We start from the raw sequence: 24,417 nt of genomic DNA, 5'->3' as shown, positions 1-24,417 counted from the left end.
GGTATAAAAATTTAGTTTGATGTGGGGTTTTTGGGGTAGTCAGGAACGGATTAATTCATTTCCCTTTATTTCTTATGCGGAAATTCACTTCGGAATGCGAGTTTTCGGAAGGCGAGGCGTCTCCAGGAACGGATTAAACTCGCATTCTGAGGTATGCCTGTACCACTAAGAAAAACAGAGAAAAAGATGCAAACTAGAACGGGAACAGCGCTCCCTCTATCGCCGAAGAAAACAAATTGTAGAACATCTCAAATGCTCCACTCTATCCCAACGACGACAAGGAAGACTGTGTAGGGAAAATAGAAATGATTGAGCTGAAGCGGAAAAAATTGCATCAAATCCAAGAAAGGCAAAGAGAGCAAAATGCCATAAGTGAAATGGAGAGGAACCCAAAATACTTTTTCTCGTATGTAAAAACAAGAACAAAAACTACATCCAGCATTGGGCCCTTAGGCAAGGGTGATGGAACCTTCACAGATGACAACAAAGAAATAAACTTATTTCTTGAAAGGTAATCACTGGTATGGCATTCCTTGTTTGAAAGGTTCTTGTTATCCAACCTGTATTTTTTCTTGCAGTCATGACAGCTACCTTTCTGGGAGAAGCCCCATCGGCTCCCCGGAGCTATACCAGGCTGATATGCTAATGTCAGACTTTGGCATCAGTCATGTGTATGGAGTTCTGTGGGCCTACCGGGGACCACGGACAGAACCTGGCCCCCTCAAAGAGGCAAGAGGAGCAATGGCCTATAGAAACCCCCGTGTGGTTGGAAGCATTCTATGTCTACCATCGACCGGGTCAAGCATCCAGAAAGGTAAGCGTCCCAAAACAAACCCCTATTCTGGTTAAAATTGCTACCTAATGCCGAACTAGTGGATAGAACTCCCCAAAAAGAAACGAGCAAACTACCATGACGTCATCATGCCGCTGTCTGCGCAGCTCCCCCGTCACCGGGAGTGGGAAGGGGGAGCCCCAGACCCCCATGCCGGTGATCCACACCCCAGTTCTTCGGCTGATGCTAAAGGCACCGGTTGTGTGCCCCGGTTCCAGTGGTTGTTTCAGAACTGGACCTAGAGTTTGGCGTCTGTCTTCTAGGTGGTGTGAGAGCCGGGAGTGAGTCTCCAGTACTCGGGCTGCATGCGCCTAGGGTTCTCTTCCCTAGGTGCCCTGTAAGTACTGCCCTTGGGGCCACCTTCCACAAGTTCTTTGGGGCCTGCTTCTGTTAGGCCATTTACTGCTTTGTTTTTTGCCGCCCTTTGTGTGATGGAATTCTGTCTTCCTTGTTCGCCTTAGGGTAAGGGGCAGTTTGCACTGGTGGGGCGCAGGGTACTGTGCAGCTTGTTTTCACCAATCATAGCGGCCGACTCTGTTCTGCCTGGGTACGCTGTACTCTTGTGGGGATTTCTTTTTCTTTTTGTTTGTCTACCTGGTGGTAGGGGTTTGCCTTTGGTTCTTTCCCCCTTTTTGTACTTAGTTCTCTTCCTTCTTCCGGTGGCTACCCCTGCTAGGTCCCCATGAGTATACACGTCCCGGGGGTTCAGTTCTTAGAAAGTTGTTTGGTAGACATGGGCGCCGGTTAGCAGTACCCTGCCTGGGATTACCCAAGTGTGAGTCCTTTTATAGTAAATGCTCAAGACCCTGGGAAACACCCTAGGGGGAGCGTGGGTCCGATGAATGTGGCCCCGGAGTCCTCCCCCTCGCTCGTGCGAGCTCGAGGGTTGCTCTATCCTTGTGTCTCAGGGCGACTCACTGTTTTGCCTCAGTCTGCTGCCTGTGAGGTCGGTGACACCTTCGGCTTGGAGTCCTGCGAGTTTTGTGGCTTGTTTGTGACTCGGTTACCCAGTCTTATTCTGTCTATGTGGGTGCAGGCAGCACGGGTGTTGCACGTTGGGTTTTGGTGGCAACTCACTAGGTAGTTTGCTTCCTGGAAGTCCTGAGACTGCCCAGTTTTGGATGGTGGTTTTGTCGGGGGTCCCCCCTCCTTCCTCCCTGCATCCAGGTCCTTACCGTTTGTGGGTTCAGGGTCAGGGCGGCGCTTCCATGGTTTTGAGACTCCGTTGGTCTCGGGGAATTCCCCTTCCGGGGTAGTGATGGGGGCATTCGAGCCAGTTCCTCCAGTCGTGTTGTATGAGTCTGCCAGTGGGCTCCCTTCCTTTGTGCTTTTCACGGTTGCCCCGGTTTTTTCTTGCGAGGCTCGGGCCTGCCGTGTGGGTTTCCGGGGCTGGGTAGGGGCTGACTTGGGGGGGGCCTCAGGCCCCGTTGAACCCCGCCGGGATTTTTTCTACCCTCTGGGCGGGGCTTGCGGTTGCACGGAGTCGGGTTTTTCCTTCCCCACTCTCCGCACAAGTTGTTGGACGTCGGCCCCTCCCCGGGCTTGGTTCCTTGTCCCTTATACCCATTGATTCCATCCTGTCGGTGGGTGCTCTTCTCCACTATTCACCCCTTTTTCTTGGGACGGGACTTCTTCGTGATGTTCCCCTCTTGGGTTCTGCATTACTTACGGTCTCGGGTGCGACTGGGCCTTTCAATGCCTTCATCATTTGTGCTTGCTTCTGTGTTCTCAAAGGTTCAGGATGGTTTTTGCTCCTTCCCGTATTATTGGAACGTCTGTCATCTTTCGGTGATGCTTCCCTCCGGTCCTTTCTAGGGCTTGTTGGTCCTCTTCCATGCTTCCTCTTGGTTTTCTGCCCTGTCTCGTTTTGTTCATGTACCTTCTCTCCGTGCTGTGTCTCGGACCTGCTCGTTTTCCTTCCATACTCCTGGTCCGGGATGCCAGGTTGGGCTGCTTGTGGCCCGGTTGGGCTACTGGTTGGCCGGTTGGGTTCCAATTTGATTCGTTGTTTTCGTTACATTAGCCGGCAATGTGTGTCTTTGCTTACTCCTTTTGGCTTCTGTTCCCGTGCATTGGGCTGTTTCTTCTCTTAAGTGAATCACTCTGGATACAAACTGTTGGGCTGCATTTCTTTACTGTCCTGCGCATGCACCGTGGGAGTTTTTGGTTCGGGCGGTGTTCTTCGTCCATTTTGTCTCGAGTGCTTTGCCTCTCGCTCTTCTCATTCTCTAGTCCGTGCACTGTTTCTCCTGAGGGTGTTCTGGCGTGCCGCTATGGGGAGGACGCTGGGTTTTCCCTGCGTTTTGGGTGGGGGCGCCTCCTTCGCCTCTTCCCTGCTCTTCTGCTGCACGAGCGGCTCTGGCCTGCTTCCGTGGGTGGTGCTCCCAGTTTTTTCAGCTGTGGGTGCACGATACCCTAGCCGCCTCCGGCAGCACCAACCTAGTAAAATTGTCATGACCCTTCTGTGTTTTGCAGGTGAGTTTATGCAGTCTGGCGTCTCCTTCGTGCAGGCGCTGGTTCATTTTGCGGGGTACGAATGGGAGTACATACGTTCATGAGAACATAGAACATACAAACGGGTACCTGCAGCAGGCCTATTGGCCCATAAGTGGCAGCTCCTGTTTCTAACCTCCCGATTCGAATGTCAGAACACAGGTGACTGTAGGGGGACCTCTTGGCCCATACGAGGCAGCTCCTGACTATGCCCATTCAGTCCCTCTACTATACGTGTCCATCCATACTTGTGTTTCGGGGTGTCACCTTCACCGTGTTCCAAGGCGCAAAGGTGGAGGTGCCCGATATGTGGTACGTGCTCCTGTGTCCAGGGTGTTCTGTGGTGACGTTTTGCTGCGGTTTTGATATTGCGGTTGCATTTTGGGGTATGGTTGTGGTGTTTTGTTCGGCACTTCCGTGCTTCTTCCTGAGGCCTTCCTTGTTTGGGTTCTTTGTTCCCATGATTTTCTGGGTCCCTCATTCCTTGTCAGTCTTGCTGTATCAGGCTTAACTTTTCCATGTACATCAGATTCTCTGTACTACCCTAGTTGTGCTTGCTGGGGATGAGCTTTGGCTCTTAGTCCTGCCTCTTGCCTGTCATTTGACTTCTGTACAGGTTCTTGAGCCTTCTAGGCTCTCTTCACTTGACGCTGGGTGTGGGGTTGGCCTCCGCCACATCCCTTCCTCATGCATTCCTGTTGTCTCCTACTCTGACACTAGTGTGCTTCTCTCTTTTCTACGGCTTGTTTGGGGGTTCAGTTCAACATGTTTCCCCCGTTACGTGTGTCCCATTTGTCCCTTGGCTTGTATTTCTCTACCCTGTCACTTCCTCTGAGGATTTTGCTTGTGGTGGTCATGTCCCCTTTGGATCTTCAGTCTCCCTATGACATGTTGGGACATGTCCAGTGGCTTTTGGTGTTGGTCCGGTCCCTTCGTTCCCGTTTGCTGCCTACCTTCTTCCTTCCTCAGCTTCCTTTTGTCCTACACGTTGTGTGTTTTGTTTGTGCCCTTTGGCTCTCCTATTGTCAGGTTTCGATTCTGGTTCCTGGCTTTCCCAGCATGTTGGCGGAGTCTCGCGGTGTCCCTTCTCTGGAGTCTGTCGGGGTCTTGGCATCCAACCTCCTGGCGGCTCGCTGGCGTTGGAATGTTTTTCGGTATGGCGGACATTCCATCTCCTTTGCTCGCTCGGGTTTCCAGCTCTGCCTGCCAGCTCGGTGGCCGTACCCGGGGTCTTCCCGCGGCTCAGTCTTTTCCTTGGCTCGTTCGGCTCTGCCTCGAGTCTAGCCTTCTGTTGGTGGTCAGGTGGCTTCGTTGCTGGGGTCCCACCTGTGTGCTTCTTCTTGGCGGCAGTGTGGGTTTTTTGGCGATCCTTCCTTTTCCTTCTGTCCCTTCTTAGGTAGCTGTGTTTTGTTGGTGTTGTCTTGTTCCCCTCTTGTGGGGGTTTGCGGCTGTCATTTTGCCGCATACTGTCGCCTCGTATCGCCCGGCGCTGGCGGAGCCGCTTCCGCTTACGTTCGGTATTGATGTTACGTCTGTGCCGTTCCGCAAGCTGTCTCATGCGTTGTTTCACCTCCGGCCTGCTCATGTGCCTCCTGTGCCGTCCTGGTCATTGGACAGAGTGCTCTTTTCTTTCTTCTCCTCGGTTTATGGTGGCCCCTCCGGTCCTGGTTTTCTGCTCCTTCGGTCGGGGCGGTAGGTTTGTTCGTCTGCAGCCATCTCCTCCCTATCTGGCAAAGATTGAGACTGCTGCTTTCCGGAGGGGTCCTTGGGTTTTTGATGCATGGTCGGTTAGGCCGGGGGTGCATCGTGTTTTGTGGCCCATGGCGGTTATCCGCCATTTTTTGCGTGCCTCACCTTCTGTGTCCGTGGACGTGTTTTGGGTTGCTTAGGTTTCCCTTCCCTGTTCATGGGTGCGAGTTTCCCAGGTCGACTGCAGGATTCTTCCGGCTAGCCAGCGTGCGGTCTACCCCGTGCTCGTGACGTTCGTAAGTTCGCGGCTCTTGCCGCGGTCTTTGGCAACGTGACCTGGTTTGACATTTAGACGCAGGGTTTTCTGGGGGGAGCCCCAACGGCTTCCCGGAGCTTACTAGGCTGATATGCTAATGTCAGACTTTGGCATCAGTCATGTGTATGGAGTTCTTATAGGCCTACCAGGGACCATGAGCAGGAACCTGGCCCCCCCTCTAGAGAGGCAAGGGGGAGCAATGGCCTATAGAAATAGGTTTTTTAGGTTTTTTGGTGGTCAAACGGGTTCCTGGCTGCTCATTATCTCGTACTTGTTCCTGGGCCTAGTCGGGCCTGTGTCGCCTGGGGTCGGCGGTTGCAGCCAGTTGTCTTGGTTTTGAGTTGCAGAGCGAGCAGCGATCGCCTCCCAGATGAGTCCCTCTACTTTCCTCTGTGGGTAGTTAGCTCCAAGGACCCAATGGGGCTCCACCCAGAAAACCAGCGTTGAATGTAATGAAACGCCATTTTCTGGGTGTGACTTGGAGGCTCCCCTGGTCTTCTACCCATTTAGTTTTGATTAGTTTTTCTAATACTTCCACTATTACACTTGTCAATGATACAGGTCTATAATTGAGGGGGTCTTCCCTGCTGCCACTTTTGTAGATTTTAACTGTGTTAGCCTGTTTCCACATGTCTGCTAAGATTCCTGTATACAGGGATGCCTGAAAGATCAGGTGAAGTGGAATGCTGAGCTCAGATGCACATTCTCTCAGAACCCATGGTGAAACGCCATCTGGGCCAGCTGCTTTGTTCTTCCCGAGCTCCTTTAGCATATTTTCCACTTCATCTCTAGATACCTTTATAAGCTCTATGTTGTTCTCTGGAATTCTTATTGTGTCTGGTTCTCCGAAGATCTCATTTTGTACAAACACACTTTGGCACTTTTTGTTTAATGTTTCACACATTTCCTTTTCATTTTCCATGTATCTCTCCCCCATTTTCAACCTCTGAAATATTATCCTTTACCTGCAGTTTACTTTTAATTATCAGTCAAGCTGTTAACACTTCCGCTCGGTAACGATGCAGCATTGTGTTGTTTTTTTTACTCGCGGGTGGTCCGGTAACAACGCAGCATTGCGTCGTTTCCGGCGGCAAATTGGCAGTGGCTTCGGGAGGGGGCACGCCACAGTTTTGGACATTATATGCATATACATCCGTAGGAAATTTCATTGTGAATACATTGATACCAAAATGAAAGACCTAGGACCAGAATTGAGGTAACAAAGTTGAAAAGAGTATACCCATTTTATTGCTATTTATTAGTGCTCACTGCGGTAACGCACCGTCATGTTCTCTGTTGCTGCGGGTGGGACCCCGGAGTTTTGGACTTTATATTTGCATATACTCCTGTAGGGGATTCTATTGCGAACACAATGATACCAAAATGAAAGATCTAGGACGAGAATTGAGAAGTCTAAAGGGAAGAGAGAGTACATATTTTATTGCTCTTGCGCACTCTCGGGTAACACGCTCTCACTTTCTCACCAGGCTTTTGGGTTTTATATGCATTTAGTCCTGTAGAGAATTCTATTGTGAACTCATTGATACCAAATTGAAAAACCTAGGACGAGAATTGAGATGACAAAGTTGAAGAGGGTATACACATTTCGGTATGACCGCACGCTCTATTGTAATGAGAGGCGCCTTGGGGTGGTGCAGCGCTCTCTTTCTGGTAACTTTCATCTTGTCGGCGGTGGAGCGCACTGCTGTTTTTGACATTATATGTATATATTCCTGTTGGGAATTCTATTCCGAACACATTGATACCAAAATGAAAGACCTAGGACGAGAATTGAGGTGACCAAAGTGAAAGGAGTGTACACATTTTATCGGTCTTGCGCGCTCCCGGGTAACATGCTCTCACTTTCTCAGTTTGTTGCAGATGGTACGCTGGGCATTTGGACTTTATATGTCTTATGGCTTAAGTCCTGTAGAGAATTCTATCACGAACACAATGATACCAAATTGAAAAACCTAGGACGAGAATTGAGGTAACAAAGTTGAAAAGATTATACACTTGACAGAATTACCGCGTGCTCCCACGGAATGCCCAAACCCACCCTGGGCATGTGCGCCCAGACCATCAAAGTGTTAACTAATGCCATGTATTCTCCAATACCTGTATTATCATTGCAAAGTGGGCAACTCTGCATTTAAAACAACCTATATAAAAATTTAATGAAATCTATAACTATTAAAGCTTGTTTTCCTACACTTGCATATCACTTGTCATTCAACACATTTAAAGAAGACACTGCTCAACATAACAGGCCTATTACACTTGATTAATCTTTGTATGTGCTTCGTCCCCCCCCCCCCCCCCATTTATCCCCTATGTATTCCCCTTGTCTTTTCCTTTATTGTACTTGTTTATCACCTGACCCCGTACTGGTATAAATTAACGAGTTCTGTAATTTCTTTTCACTTGAGAATGAACCATGGAGGTTCGAAACGTTGTACGATTTTATAATTACAGTACAACCTCGATTCAACGTACTATATGGGACCAACCCCAGTTCGTTGGAGCGTTGGATTCGTTGCAAGAGGTGACCTTCACGAGGCATTTGTGTCGGTGTCTTTTTTTCTTGTACACAATAAAAATGCATTATCATATTACATATTGTACCTATATATTACTTCTCTACTAAAAAATACTGTAATTCATAAATTTACCTTATTGTTGAAGTTATGTCCATCTTGAAGTCTCATGGAGTTGTGAATGCTGTACAGTAAATAAGTACTGTAGTGTATTATACTGTTAGCACTGTGTTGATTAACCCTTAACCCTTCAATTGCGCATCGCATCATATGATGCTTTGACCGACTTGCAGTAAATTGCGCATCACATCGTGTGATGCTTTGGAGTACTACGCAAGATTTAAACGGCCCGCGGATACACGGGCTTCACCACACCTTCATCAGGGCTCTTGTAAACAAACGGCATTTTAAAAAAAAATCGTGGGCCAAACTCCCGGATGTTAGGGGCTTCAGTATTGAGTCAGCTACCAAGCCTGACGCACGCAGCATGAGCTAACAGCACTGCTGTTCAGCTTGTGACCACAGCATCGCCTAAAAATGCCATAATATACTTGTTCATGCTATTATGTATCGATGATATTATTACAGAAGACCCCTGACTGTGATAAAACTGACCAGGGTTCTGATAATAGCAGGATTGTGGTGATATTTGGCGCTGTGCGCCATGGAGGGAGGAGCAATGCTGTGGGAGGGAGGATGGTGGCTTTGTCTTTCGAGTGTGTGTGGCCACCTTTTATTGACTGCACTCACCATACCAGCTTAGTGGTTCGCTATGGTGAACACAAATGTAGATACTTATATATAACGTGTGTATAGTGTGAGATAACAGCGAGAGTAGGAGGTTGGGAGCCGCCATTTTGGTGAGGGAGGAGAGTCGTCTGCAGGACTTATCATGTTGTTTACTGATGACCACGATGGTCTTTGGGCACCATACCAGTTTACTTGTACAAGTATGGTGAATAAAACAGGTAGATATTTATATATAATGTGTGTATATAGCATAATAACACCACAAACAGTATTGTTGGAGGAGAAATATTAGTGCGTCTGGCCTTGAGGGCGGCCGCCACCAGCTGACTGTGTGAGGTCCTACGTCTTTGTGCCTTTACTCACCATACAAGCTTAGATGTTTTGTTCACCATAACTGTACATGTAAATACTTATATATAACGTCTGTATATAAAAGCAAAAACAGTATGGTGGGTGGAGAATGGTAGCAAGTCAGGTGAGGTGAGGTGAGGGAGGGAGTGGCAGCCAGTCACTGCCTGCCACTGCCACTCAGCATACCAACTTAGTGGTTCGTCATGGCGAACAAAACATGCAGATACTTATATATAACCTGTGTATATAGTGTATTAACCGACAAAGTATTTGTTCACTGTTTGATGAACATAATTGAATCAACAATATGCCCACCATATTTTTGAGTACAGCGATGATTCACTCATTTTATTATATAAATATATCACACTACACACTATTGAATAATATTACAGCAAAAAAACTACAAAAAATCAATCAGAGACATTGAAATAATTAGGTAATTATCTCTTTGTGGAAACTCTGGCCTGACAGCTGGCGATCAACAGACCGCCTGGGACGCACGCTGAGTCAGCGCCTGATTTTTGCCAGAATTCCCCGCCCTATAGTGGGCAATATATGCCACTTACGATTTTTTTATTATTTTTCCCATGATGAGTGAACACAAATTAACAGGTTAGGAAGAAAAATAATATTTTTTTTTTTTGGTATGCGCCTGTGGGTGTCAAATGGTATATAGCTATGCGCCATTTAAGGGTTAAAGTGCGCATCACGTCATATGACATGTTGGACGTTGTTCCAGTCAACTGCGCATCACATCATATGACGTATTGGAGTATTAAGCAAGATTTAAACGGCCCGCGGATACACGGGGTTCACCACACCTTCATCAGGGCTCTTGTAAACAGACGCCATTTAAAAAAAAATCGTGGGCCAAACTCCTGGGTATTAGGGGCCTCAGTATTGAGTGAGCTACCAAGCCTGACGCACGCAGCATGAGCTAACACCACTGCTGTTCAGCTTGTGACCACAGCATCGCCTAAAAATGCCATAATATACTTGTTCATACAATAAAATAGCGATGATATTATTACAGAAGACCCTTGACTGTGATCAAACTGACCAGGGTTCTGATAATAGCAGGATTGGGGTGATATTTAGCGCTGTGCACCATGGAGGGAGGAGAAATGCTGTGGGAGGGAGGGAGGTGGCAATGTCTTCTGACTGTGTGTGGGCACCTTTTATTGACTGCACTCACCATACCAGCTTAGTGGTTCGCTATGGTGAACACAAATGTACAGTAGATACTTATATATAACGTGTGTATAGAGGGTATAAACAGCAAGAGAAGGTTTGGAGCCGCCATTTTGGTGAGGGCGGTGTCATCGTCTGCACGACGCTACTGTGCAGACGATGGTGTTGTTTACTGGTTACCACGATGGTCTTTGGGCACCATACCAGTTTACTTGTACAAGTATGGTGAATAAAAAAGGTAGATAGATATTTATATATAATGTGTATATATAGCATAATAACACCACAAACAGTATTGTTGGAGGAGAAATATTAGTGTGTCTGGCCTTGAGGGCGGCAGCCATCAGCTGACTGTGTGAGGTCCTACGTCTTTGTGCCTTTACTCACCATACAAGCTTAGATGTACAGTTATGGTGAACAAAACATGTAAATACTTATATATATCGTCTGTATATGTAAAAGCAAAAACAGTATGGTGGGTGGAGAATTGTGGCAAGTCAGGTGAGGTGAGGGAGGGAGGGAGTGGCAACTGTGCCTGTCACTGCCACTCAGCATACCAACTTAGTGGCTCGTTATGGTGAACACGAATGTAGATACTTATATATAGCGTCTGTATATAGTGAATAAAAGCAAAAACAGTATTGTGGGAGGAGAATGTGGGTGAGTCAGGTGACTTGAGGGAGGGCGTGAGTGGCTGGCTGGTACAAGGCGGTCACTCCTCGTTACTTTTTGACTCATAATAGCTACTTAGTGGTCCGTTATGGAGAACAAAACATGCAGATACTTATATATAACCTGTGTATATAGTGTAATAACCGACAAAGTATTGGTTCACTGTTTGATGAACATAATTGAATCAACAATATGCACACCATATTTTTGAGTACAGCGATGATTCACTCATTTTATTACATAAATATATCAAACTACACACTATTGAATAATATTACAGCAAAAAACCTATGAAAAATCAATCAGAGACATTGAAATAATTAGGTAATTATCTCTATGTGGCAACTCCAGCCTGACAGCTGGCGAGCAACAGACTGTCCGGGACACACGCTGAGTCAGCGCCTGATTTTTGCCAGACTTCCCTGCCCTATAGCGGGCAATATATGCCACTTACAATTTTATTATTATTTTTCCCATGACCAGTGAACACAAATTAACAGGTTAGGAAGTAAAAATATATTTTTTTTTTTCAAAATTACATGCACCTGTGGGGAACAAAGGATATTATACCCCTAGCATGTTAAGGGTTAAAAGTAGTTCTGCTGTATGTTGAGTACTACAATACAGTTTATGAAAACTATTGTACACTAAAATTACTGCAACTTTAATTTTAACACTATGCACACACTTAAATTTAACACTTGTTCTATATATTCACGCCACACACGATGTTCTTAGATGTTTGCATCAGCTTTGCTGGTGCTTGCTGCTGCTGCTATGGCTTCAGCTGCTGCTGAGCTGGTGCTGGCTGCTGTTGTACCAGTGCTGGATACAGCTGTGCTCGTGCTGGGTACGGCTGTTCTCGTGCTGGGTACAGCTGTGCTCGTGCTGGGTACAGCTGTTCTCGTGCTGGGTACAGCTGTGCTCGTGCTGGGTACAGCTGTGCTCGTGCTGGGTACGGCTGTGCTCGTGCTGGGTACGGCTGTTCTCGTGCTGGGTACGGCTGTTCTCGTGCTGGGTACGGCTGTTCTCGTGCTGGGTACGGCTGTTCTCGTGCTGGGTACGGCTGTTCTCGTGCTGGGTACGGCTGTTCTCGTGCTGGGTACAGCTGTTCTCGTGCTGGGTACAGCTGTTCTCGTGCTGGGTACAGCTGTTGTACCAGTGCTGGTTACAACTGTGCTCGTGCTGGGTACGGCTGTTCTCGTGCTGGGTACAGCTGTTCTCGTGCTGGGTACAGCTGTTCTCGTGCTGGGTACAGCTGTTGTACCAGTGCTGGTTACAACTGTGCTCGTGCTGGGTACGGCTGTTCTCGTGCTGGGTACGGCTGTTCTCGTGCTGGGTATGGCTGTTTTCGTGCTGGGTACGGCTGTTGTACCAGTGCTGGGTAGAGCTGTGCTCGTGCTGGGTACAACTGTGCTCTTGCTGGGTACGGCTGTGCTTGTGCTGGGTACGGCTGTTGTACCAGTGCTGGGTACAACTGTGCTCGTGCTGGGTACGGCTGTTCTTGTGCTGGGTACGGCTGTTGTACCAGTGCTGGGTACAACTGTGCTTGTGCTGGGTACGGCTGTTCTCGTGCTGGGTACGGCTGTTCTCGTGCTGGGTACGGCTGTTCTCTTGCTGGGTACGGCTGTTCTCTTGCTGGGTACGGCTGTTCTCTTGCTGGGTACGGTTGTTCTCGTGCTGGGTACGGCTGTTCTCGTGCTGGGTACGGCTGTTCTCGTGCTGGGTACGGCTGTTCTCGTGCTGGGTACGGCTGTTCTCGTGCTGGGTACGGCTGTTCTCGTGCTGGGTACGGCTGTTCTCGTGCTGGGTACGGCTGTTCTCGTGCTGGGTACGGCTGTTCTCGTGCTGGGTACGGCTGTTCTCGTGCTGGGTACGGCTGTTCTCGTGCTGCGTACGGCTGTTCTCGTGCTGGGTACGGCTGTTCTCGTGCTGGGTACGGCTGTTCTCGTGCTGGGTACGGCTGTTCTCGTGCTGGGTACGGCTGTTCTCGTGCTGGGTACGGCTGTTCTCGTGCTGGGTACGGCTGTTCTCGTGCTGGGTACGGCTGTTCTCGTGCTGGGTACGGCTGTTCTCGTGCTGGTTGATTTTCTGCTACTAGTTCTTACAAAATATTGCTTTATTTTTGGCATTAATAAAGCACTATTAGTAAGCCCCTGAGGCATTTGGTTTTATAACCAAAGAGCTGTAGTAAAAAAATGGTCAATTCCACAATTATTCTTCCACCGGCAGATAAATACTGTACGTCAATCGCAGACGAAGCTAAGGGCACTGAGTGCATCCTGTACGAATGCAGACTAAGTCTATATGTACACCCTTCAATAGGCTTGTGTTTAACCCTTAAATGGCGCATAGCTATATACCATTTGACACCCACAAGCGCACACACAAAAAAAATCTTTTTCTTCCTAATCTGTTAATTTGTGTTCACTTATCATGGGAAAAATTTAAAAAAAAAATGTAAGTGGCATATTTTGCCCGCTATAGGGTGGGGAAGTCTGACAAACAACAGCCGCTGACTCAGTGTGCGTCCCAGGCGAGCCAGCTGTCAGGCCGGAGTTGCCACAGAGATAATTACCTAATTACTGTAACCCTGCGATTATCCGGGATTCAAACATCCGGAAAACGCCCTTATACGGCCAAAATCGTGACCGGATAAAGTTATCACAATATCCGGCCAAAATAGCCACAGGGACCGGATTAAAGCTGGTTTAGTCGGATAAAATGTTGGGGCTCGGTTAATTTTCTGCAGAAATTACACTATCCGGTCAGTCGCCCGGATAATCATGACTTTGTCCGTATATGAAAACATGAGGCGGGCCATACGGTATTAATCCTGTCTGCCCGTGACTCGAGGCGCATGGTGTAGGAGGGGGTGGGGAGGGTGGGTGGTGTCGGGAGAGAGGGGAGCGTTGAGAGGGACCACCTGGGGGGATAAGGGGGGGAGGGGGAGCGGCCTATACACTACAGTACAGTAATTACTATCAATTTTAGAACAATTCATCATAGCCAAATCAAAAGAAATACTAGTAATTATGTAATAAAAAATTTATTACAAGTTTCCTAAAAACAATTTGCACAGGCTGAAGTTTCCTTCAAAAATATTTTTTTTTTCCTCCTGGCGGCCTACGTAACGTGCCTCCTCCCTGCCCCGACTGGACCCGTCCAGGCCTGGTCAAGCCATGTGCTCTCTAACCTCGTGTTACACCACAGTGCCGCGCCATTAGTGAAATATTTTTTTAAATAACTCTTATTTTCATAGTAACTTTGAACATTTTTGGCCAAGACTGTGTCTGGTAGCAGCATGAATCGTTCTGGAGGTGGTAAGAGGAAGAAGGTTGTCCTAACACTTAAGGACAAGCTACGTGTTATACAACTTTGTGAACATGGCCGGTCGACCTCAAGTGTTGCCAAGGAATATAATATAGGCACTAGTACTGTTTCTGATATAAGGAAACAAAAAGAGAAACTTATGCAATTCATTTCAACCTGTGAAAGTGAAGGTGCAAGCACAAGCAGAGGCTGTGGTAGAAAAACTATGAAAACTTCGACGCATGTGCAGTTGGATGAGGCTGTGTACAAGTGGTTTGCTCAGCACCGCACAGCTGGCGTGACAATTCGCGGCCCAGAAATACAAAATGCTGCAAGCAGGTTTGCTGCAAGCCTTGGAATAAAGAATTTCGAAGCGAGTGAAGGGTGGGTTGCAAGGTTCAAGGGTCACAATTTCCTCTTCACAATATTGTGAAGAGGAAAATTGTCGGTGAAAAATTGAGTGCAGATGAAAGCAGTGTAGAACCATTTAAACATAAATTACGAGAATATATTGTGGCAAATAGTATATATTCGTATCAAATTTATAATGCAGATGAAACTGGGTTGTATTGGAGGAGTTTACCAGAAAAAACTCTAGCAATGAGGAGTGAGGGTTGTGTGCCAGGACATAAGGTCAACAAGGACAGGCTCTCAGCCATGATGTGTGCGAATACCGACGGCACAGACAGAATCACGTGTGCAATTGTTGGCAAATCTAAGAAACCAAGAGCCTTGCAACATTGCATGGACAGACTGCCAGTAAAATATTATAACTCAAAAAATACATGGTTTACACAGGAGATCTTTCTTTCCTGGTTTCATGACGTGTTCTGCAAGGAAGTTCGTGCCTATCAAATTAAGAAACTCAAAATAAGGCCAAGCGAAGTTCGGGCTTTACTGTTGCTTGATAATGCGCCTGCCCACCCTAGAATTGACACGTTAACCTCACATGATGGCAAGATAATGTGTATGAGTTTCCTCCTAACACAACCTCTCATTCAGCCTATGGATCAGGGAGTTATCTGTGCTACGAAGAGGTTGTAGACCAAAAAAATGCTAAACGAAGTTTTGGTGGTTTTGCCTCTTCCGGAAGATATTGAACTCGGTGTGGATAACAGGGCTAAAAAAAAATTTCAGAATTTGAAGAACTATACAATCAAGGAAGCCATCTATAACTGGGCCAAGGTGTGGAGTGAATTAAAGGAATCGACTTTGAAAAATTCCTGGAAAAAACTCCTCACGTCTACGGTCAGAAATGAGGAGGATAAAGAAATGGATTTTGAAGGATTTACAGATGAAATCCATGGAATGTTTAGAAATGCCGGCGAAAACTTAGAAAGACAGGATGTGGTTGATTGGCTTGAACAAGATGTCAATGATCCAGGATATGGTGTGATGAGTGAAGACGAGATTCTACAGTCTGTTACTGGTGAGGTCGACGAAGAGGATGAAGAAGGCAGTGAAGAACCAACACCAATGACCACGAAATACAGTGTACTCATGACGTATGTTGACGGATTAATAAATTTTTCATCTAATTGTGCTCATCCAGAGGTTGGAAACGTGAGGCGGCACGCACATCCCAAGCGCCTTCAACAAGTAAGGCGGCACACGCAACCCAAGCGCCTTCAACAAGTAAGGCGGCACATGCAACCCAAGCGCCTTCAACAAGTGAGGCGGCACACACAACCCAAGTGCCTTCAACAAGTGAGGCTTCCTCAGCAGACAGTGAGAACTAACTTTGCCTAATGAACTGTACAATAATTTTAAGTGTTAATTTTAGTGTTGTGTTACTATAAGTTACGTAAATTGTCAAGAATTTTTAACTTCGAGATGTGTCATCAATCAAGAAGACGAACAACAAAAAGGTAAGTTGAGGTTTCTAGTTGAATATTTAATAATTATATGTGGCATGTCAATTCAAGTTATGTTGTTTGTAGTATAAAAATAGTTGGAAATGGTTAATTTTGGACTCGTAGGTGAAAAATTACCATTATCCGAAAAATGTGCTAATCCGGCTGGGGGTCCTTCCCATATAGTCCGGATGATTGAGTGGAGACAGTTATTTCAATGTCCCTGATTGATTTTTCATAGTTTTTTGCTGTAATATTATTCAATAGTGTGTAGTTTGATATATTTATATAATAAAATGAGTGAATCATCGCTGTACTCAAAAATATGGTGTGCATATTGTTGATTCAATTATGTTCATCAAACAGTGAACCAATACTTTGTCGGTTATTACACTATATACACAGGTTATATTTAAGTATCTGCATGTTTTGTTCTCCATAACGGACCACTAAGTAGCTATTATGAGTCAAAAAGTAACGAGGAGTGACCGCCTTGTACCAGCCAGCCACTCACGCCCTCCCTCAAGTCATCTGACTCACCCACATTCTCCTCCCACCATACTGTTTTTGCTTTTATTCACTATATACAGACGTTATATATAAGTATCTACATTCGTGTTCACCATAACGAGCCACTAAGTTGGCATGCTGAGTGGCAGTGGCAGTAGCAGCCCGCCACTGGTTGCTACTTCCTCCCTCCATCAAGTCACCTGAATCACCCACATTCTCCTCCCACAATACTGTTTTTGCTTTTATTCACTATATACAGATGCTATATGTAAGTACAGTATCTACATTCGTGTTTAACATAACGAATCACTAAGTTGGTATGCTGAGTGGCAGTCAGTGGCAGCCAGCCACTGGCTGCCACTCCCTCCCTCCCTCACCTGGCTCGCCACTATTCTCCACCCACCATACTGTTTTTGCTTTTATATACAGACGTTATATATAAGTATTTACATGTTTTGTTCACCATAACTGTACATCTAAGCTTGTATGGTGAGTAAAGGCACAAAGACGTAGGACCTCACACAGTCAGCTGGCTGCCGCCCTCAAGGCCAGACGCACTAATATTTCTCCTCCAACAATACTGTTTGTGGTGTTATTACGCTATATACACACATTATATATAAATATCTACCTGTTTTATTCACCATACTTGTACAAGTAAACTGGTATGGTGCCCAAAGACCATCGTGTTCACCAGTAAACAACATGGTAAGCCATGCAGACGACGCCACCGCCCTCACCAAAATGGCGGTTCCCAACCTACTCCTCTTGCTGTTTATGCCCTCTATACACACTTTATATATAAGTATCTACATTTGTGTTCACCATAGCGAACCACTAAGCTGGTATGGTGAGTGCAGTCAATAAAAGGTGGCCACACACAGTCAGAAGAAAATGCCACTACCCTCCCCTCCCACAGCATTACTCCTCCCTCCATGGAGCACAGCGCTAAATATCACTACAATCCTGCTATTATCAGAACCCTGGTCAGTTGTATCACAGTCAGGGGTCTTCTGTAATAATATCATCGCAACATAATAGCATGAACAAGTATATTATGGCATTTTTAAGCGATGCTGTGGTCACAAGCTGAACAGCAGTGCTGTGAGCTCATGCTGAGTGCGTCAGGCTTGGTAGCTCACTCAATACCGAGGCCCCTCACACCCGGGAATTTGGCCCACGATTTTTAAAAAAAATGGCGTCTGTTTACATGAGCCCTGATGAAGGTGTGGTGAACCCCGTGTATCCGCGGGCCGTTTAAATCTTGCGTAGTACTACAAAGCATCATATGATGCGATGCGCAATTTACTGCAAGTCGGTCAAAGCATCATATGATGCGATGCGCAATTTAAGGGTTAAGCCAGATCCAGTAACATAAATTTCTCTTAAATATTCGATTTACATCAAATTATATATTTTTGGGTTATATATTTAGTTTAGCAACATTATTACAGTAATAAGAGCTATAAAAAATACTTACTTTGGAACTGATTTATTAATTTGATTATTTCAAAGCCGTAGATCACTGAACTGTGGCAACAAAATTGAACAAAACAAGCATGTTGTTGTGTGGACACAGATTAGACCCCTCCACTCACGCTGGAGTTGAGTTGCCAATAACGTGAATAATTTCTCAAATAGCAGATATCTATCATATTACAGTATATTTTTGGTTTTATTTAGTTTAGTTTAATTAGGATAATAAAGAGTTATTAATTAACACTTTCGCGCTCTCCACGAAGGTCAGGGAAACAACCGTAAGTGTTCGCGGCGTTTTGCCGCGTAAGCGTAAAAACAAAAATGTGTATACTCTTTTTACTCTCATGACCTTAGTTCTCGAGCTACGTATTTCATTTTGGTACCAACGTGTTCACAATAAAATTCTCTAGAAGAACATCAGTAAAAAAAGTCACGAAACGTATAGGGATACCAGCACCAAATAAATAACTACGAAGATGACTCGCCATGAGCGCCCAACAGCAACAACATGTTTTTACTCTTGGGATTGTTATCACCTCCACACTTGTCCTACAGCGTTAATTTTGGTATCAATGGACTCGCAATGAAATTCCCAACACGGTGATATGAATATAAGCGTAGAATAATGATTGCGGCCCGCCTGCAAGAGTGTGGGAAGTGGTGAAATTGTTACCCGGTATCGGTGACGGGACGACGCACGGCGCTTTGAAAGTTTATACTTATTTCACTCTCATGACATTAATTTTCTATGTACGTCATTCATTTTTGTGTCAATGTGTTCGCAATAGAATGTTCTATGAGCCCATAGGTAAAAAAGATCAACAAAGCGTAAGATAGAATAGCGCCAAATATAAAACAACGCTGGAACATATCAGTGAGCATCAAACACACACGAAATGTTTTTACTTTTGTTATGTTTGTCAAGTTTATACTTGTTGCACACAGTTATTTTTGGTTGTACATTGATCGGAATAAAATTCCCTAAACAGACATATGCATATAATGCATGATATGGGGGGAAGCATTACCAGTATAAACGGCTAAAGTCACCCACCTGCAACCCGTTAGGGACATAATACCATTTGATCGAAGTGGTCCACACCTTTCATGAACTTATTGTACCATGCAGCCTAGTAGTGAGAAAGAGAGCCTCATGGCGCGCAGTATGAAACAAACTTAAAGTAAATCGGATAAAAATTGAATTTTATACAAATATTTTAAAAGAGGACATAACTTTATGTCCACTATGCGGTAGCGTTAGGCGAAACAGGACGCAGCGGTGAGTCCGGTTAGCGCGAAAGTGTTAACACACCAGTTTTAGAAATGATTTATTAATGTGAAATGTTCAAAGTCATGGGTCACTGAACTATGACAACACAGACGAAAGTGAGTGAAACCTCACTTTACAGTGAGGTTTACTGTACAGTATTCCCTTATCTGTCCACCCTCCCTCGTCTTGTTTCATCACAGAAAATGTATATAAGAAGATTTCAACATATTAGCTAGCTATTCACGCTTCAGCCTTTAAATTAATTTACAAAGATACGTGTGCCACAAATCGGTGAACGAAAATCATTGAAACTCAGTCGTTCACTTGTGTGGACAACTCTGGCTGGTGTTTGGTTAATATGCGTCACTTCTTGTGGACCATTCTGGCTGGTGTTTGGTTCATATGATTCACCTGTTGTGTGGTCCACTTGTGTGATCCAACTTGTCATATGAAGGAATTATTAATTGTAATCTGTGATGGTAGGGTAAAGTTTTCCACCACTCTGTGAACTCCGTACCAAGATCGTAAGCTTGTGGACCACTTGAGTGGTCCACTTGTGTGATCGAACTTGTCATATGAAGGAATTAATAATTGTAATCTATGATACAATGTGAAAGTTTTCTACCAGTCTGGAAACTCTGTCTGGACGTCGTAAGCAAATCCGAACATCATCCGCTTCGGTGAACCATTGTTCGTCGAACCGGGTGAGTAAATCCGGCCTGAAAAGTGTGCGAACTAGCCGGAGAATCGTTGAATCGGGGTACGTTGAATCGAGGTTGTACTGTAGTGTAATATATTCTTCAGTTATTCAATTCTTTTCTTCACCCAAAACAATATGACTTTTGGTGAACTCGTCTTCCAGCTGAACCCTGATGCAAGAGCATTAGTAAGAGGGATAGAAGCCCTAAACCAGAAAATAGTAAATACGGAATATGCTGTCATATTCAATGAGATATGCATTAAAGTAATTACTGTACCTCTTAGTGCAATACAACTGGCAATTGTACATTATTAAAGTCTTCATTAAAACTGAATTTACCTCATGTGAATCACTGCGAAGTTCTAGAGGCTGCTTGAGTAAATGAAGCGAGTGCGGAGAGTTTGGAGAGTGCGGTGACTGAGGGGAGGCAGGACAATGAGGTGACTGGGGAGATGAGGGTGAGGAGCAAGATTGACTCTCTCTGCTGCCACTTGCTCTATTGCTACTGCTAGTACAACTGCTGCTACTTCTGCTGTTACTGCTGCTGCTACTACTGCAGCTGGCCACTCCACTGTTGTCAAGTGAGGTATTCCTTGCTTTCTGACTCTTAACATTATCCAGGCTTAAACCTCCCCCTCCGTCATCCACTAGGCACATCTGCTTGCGTAATGTTTCAAGGAGAAGTGTAACAAACTCTTGACAGTCATGCTGAAAAACATCACATTAATGTAGTAATTGTTCAAAGAATGACAGATTCATCAAGTGTATTATAGTATTGATATCCTACAATTTCTTCTGTTTCCTTTATTGCTACTGCTATTACAACACACATTTTGAAAAGGTGACACCCCTAGTGTCAACAACTGCATCAGAGGAGCTCCAGCATATTTCAACAATCCTAAGTATTGTAGTACAGGTTGATAATAGTGAGTGGTGACCCAGGGAACACAAATGTATGGTGCTTTTGAAAAATAGGCAAGATAACACGAATGTGCTAAGGGAAGTGAGAAAATTGCACGAGAAAAAGTTGCCTTAGTGTTTCCAGTGCAGAGAAGAACATTAAAGATGGCCACCAGCAAGAGGAAAACAAACCAGAACTTGGTTTTGAGGGATTAAATGAAGAAAGCATTGACATAAGCAGTCTACATAACAAGTTGACAAAATTAGATACTATAGTGAACTCTAATGTAGAAATACTCAGTAAATTGAAAGTAATGACCATTTGTGTAGCAAAGTTTTATGTCTTGAGGGTTTAGTGAAAGACTTGTGCAAGGACAAGAATCAATTGGAAACAAATTACAAAGCCATGGAAGAGGAAAATAAACTCTTAAAAATAGCTTTTGAAGAAGTTAAAGTAAATTTAAACATAAATGACTACAATAGGTTAGGTAAGGAAATTCAACAGGAGAAACAGCTTTTGTCAGTACAGATGAAGGAAGTTACTCAGGGAATAGAACAGTGCAAGGAGGATACACAACTCACCTATGCACAAGTGGCCAAGGAGAAGGAAAAAATAGAAGAAGCAGTAAAGGAAGTCAAACACTGCAGCAACCGAGATAAAGCAAACATTAGGCTGGAAGTGAGAAAGGAATTGGCATCTAACCCGAAGTTGATGCAAAACACAGTTGATCGGAGTAAGTACCTGATAATTTTTGGTTGCAAAGAAAAGGAGATAACATCTAGGTCAGAAAGAGCTGTAGAAGAAGCGAAAGTAGTAGATAAAATTGTTGGCCTCGTGGAAGGTCTTACTACCATAGAGAATGTGTGTGACTACAGGAGAATAGGCAGGTACGTAAAAGGGAAAGATCGACCTTTGAGGATCACCCTAAACGGTGCCAAACAGATGGAAGAAGTACTAAGGAATGCTAGAAAATTACAAAGTGATGAGGATGGGAAAGTGCAGTCATTAGGACGAGATCTTTCAAGAGAAGACAGAGGAGCTGAAACTAAACATCGTAGAGGCAAAACGTCTAAATAAGAGCAGAAACGAAGAAGAAATCAATTCTTCTTATCTACAAAGTGATAGGGGTAGGCAGACCTGTAAAATGGTACAAAAAGGCAAACCAACAAATTGCTAGAGAGGGAGGTAGTGAAGACTAAGGAGAGGGGGAACATGTTCCTGAAAATAGAATATACCAATGTAGATGGAGTGAGATCGAAGATACTGATTTGATAAAGATTTTCTCTCTACGGTCCGATACATCTAACACTTTTGACTTTCTTCTCCTCAACATCAACGCATCTCCCTATGTCTGTCCTGGAGCAGTTATCGGGAGGGTAAACCCTTCATGCAAACTGCACCTATTCTCAAGAAGAAGATACTGGAGTTACGTGATGTAATACAGCTACAGACACCAGACATTGTTGTACTCACGGAGACAAAACTTGATGTTATTTTAAATAAGGTCGTATTCCCAAGGGGCTACTCAATTTGGAAATGGGACAGAAAAATTATAATGATTGATAATGAATTGATTGATAATAAAATTACAACGATAACGAAATAATGATTGCCAATCCACGAGAAGTTGACATAATAGCACTAGAGATCTGCCATGAGGATGATAAACTAAAGATTATAAATGCATATAGTCCACCACCAAGCAACACAAGGACAAAGGAGGAGCGAGAGAGTAGAGGAGAGGGTCTTATAACAATAAAGAGAGAGATTATAGCGAGAGCGGATAAAGATAGATCATGATTGTTGATAGTCGGCAACGTCAAATTGAAATCCATAGACTGGGATGCATATGAAGCTAGAACAGAGGATTTTTGGACCTGTAGATTTGTAGACTTCATTCTGGAAACATTCTTGTATCAACATGTTAAACAAGCTACGAGGATGAGGGAAGGGGACGTTCCCTCCATGCTAGATTTGATATTTACCAGGAAGGAGGAAGAGATATTTGACATTCAGTACCTTCCTCCCTTGGGTTAAAGTGAACATGCCTTTTTTGGGAATCAAGCATGCAATACATTATAATCAGGAAGAAAATAAGGAGGTTGAAGCCGTTGAAAAACCTGATTTCAGGAGAGGACACTAAGGCGACCTTAGAAAATTTTTTAGTGAGTATAACTGGACAGACTTGTTGCTAGGCAAGGAAGTAAATGAGATATGTAAAGTTTTGTGAAATATATGATAAAGGTACAAAACAATTTCTACCAAAGCAGAGATGCAGAACTAGGAAACGGGATTGGTTCGATAGAAATTGCGAGGGGGCCAGAGACCAAAAGACACAAAATGGAATCAATATAGAAAGAGGCCAAACCCCCAAACATACCAGCGATACAAAGATGCGAGAAACAACTATACGTCAGTGAGGAGAAAGATAGAAAGAAATTTTGAAAAAGGGATTGTGGACAAATGTAAAACAGAACCAGGTCTATTCTATAAATTCATAAACAACAAATTGCAGGTAAAGGATAATAGTCAGAGGTGAAAATGGGAAACAGATTCACGGAAAATGAAAAAGAAATGTGTGAAACATTAAACGAAAAGTTCCAAAATGTGTTTGGACAAAATGAAATCTTCTGGGAACCAGACACAATAAGAATTCCAGAGAAGAACAGAGCACATAGAGGTGTATAGAGACGAAGTGGAGACACCCAGCATTCCACTTCAACTGATTTTTCAGGCATCCCTGTGTAAAGGAGTTGTAGCTGATGTGTGGAAAAAGGCTAACATAGTTCCAATCTACAAAAGTGGCAGCAGGGAAGACCCCTTCAATTATAGATCTGTAACATTGACAAGTGTAATAGTCAAAATATTGGAAAAAATAATTAAAACTAAATGGGTAGAACACCTGGAGAAAAAGATATAATATCAGACAGACAGTATGGTTTTCGATATGGAAGATCCTGTGTATCGAATTTACTCAGTTTCTATGATTGAGCCACAGAGATTTTACAGGAAAGAGATGGTTGGGTTGATTGCATCTATCTGGACCTAAAAATGGCTTTCAACAGAGTTCCACATAAGAGGTTGTTCTGGAAACTGGAACATATTGGAGTGGTGACAGGTAAGCTAACATGGATGAAAAATTTCCCGACAGAAAAATGAGGGCCATAATCAGAAGCAATGTATCAGATTGGTGGAATGTCACGATTGGAGTACCACAGGGTTCAGTTCTTGCACCGGTAATGTTCATTGTCATTGCCCTAAGGCAGTTCGTTGTTGACGTCGACCTCGTTCTGGCAGCTCCTGCGACGTTGCTGGAACCATGCGTATTGGCATTTGCCTCTCTATTGGATAATTTCAGCAACGTGGAGAGGGGGGACCTGCTGCATGGGTAACAGCTTCTCCTCCATATCTACCTACCCAGGCTTTGCGCCCTGGAGAGGACACTCCAGCTTCGCCTCACAGCGTCGAACCAACACGGGAAGCGACAGTCTACCGGTTTTAAGTCTTCTGCTCGATTGGCGAAGAGTGTGACGCCAGGGGTTGCTTCCGACGGTGGGA

The 24,417-nt window shown here is 44.7% G+C and overlaps 1 protein-coding gene across 1 annotated transcript in view; it reads right to left on the bottom strand.

Moving 5' to 3' along the window:
- Positions 1 to 24,417, bottom strand: part of LOC123760115 (uncharacterized) — a 226,604-nt gene that overhangs the window by 153,312 nt on the left and 48,875 nt on the right. The window contains 1 exon segment of the mRNA XM_045745600.2: positions 20,298 to 20,666. Coding sequence (XP_045601556.2) covers positions 20,298 to 20,666 — 369 coding nt within the window.

The sequence above is a fragment of the Procambarus clarkii genome, chromosome 16 (assembly GCF_040958095.1).
Source record: "Procambarus clarkii isolate CNS0578487 chromosome 16, FALCON_Pclarkii_2.0, whole genome shotgun sequence".
Taxonomy (NCBI): Eukaryota; Metazoa; Arthropoda; class Malacostraca; order Decapoda; family Cambaridae; genus Procambarus; species Procambarus clarkii.
The sequence above is the reverse complement of the archived record's forward strand: the minus strand, read 5'-3'. Positions and strand labels throughout refer to the sequence as shown.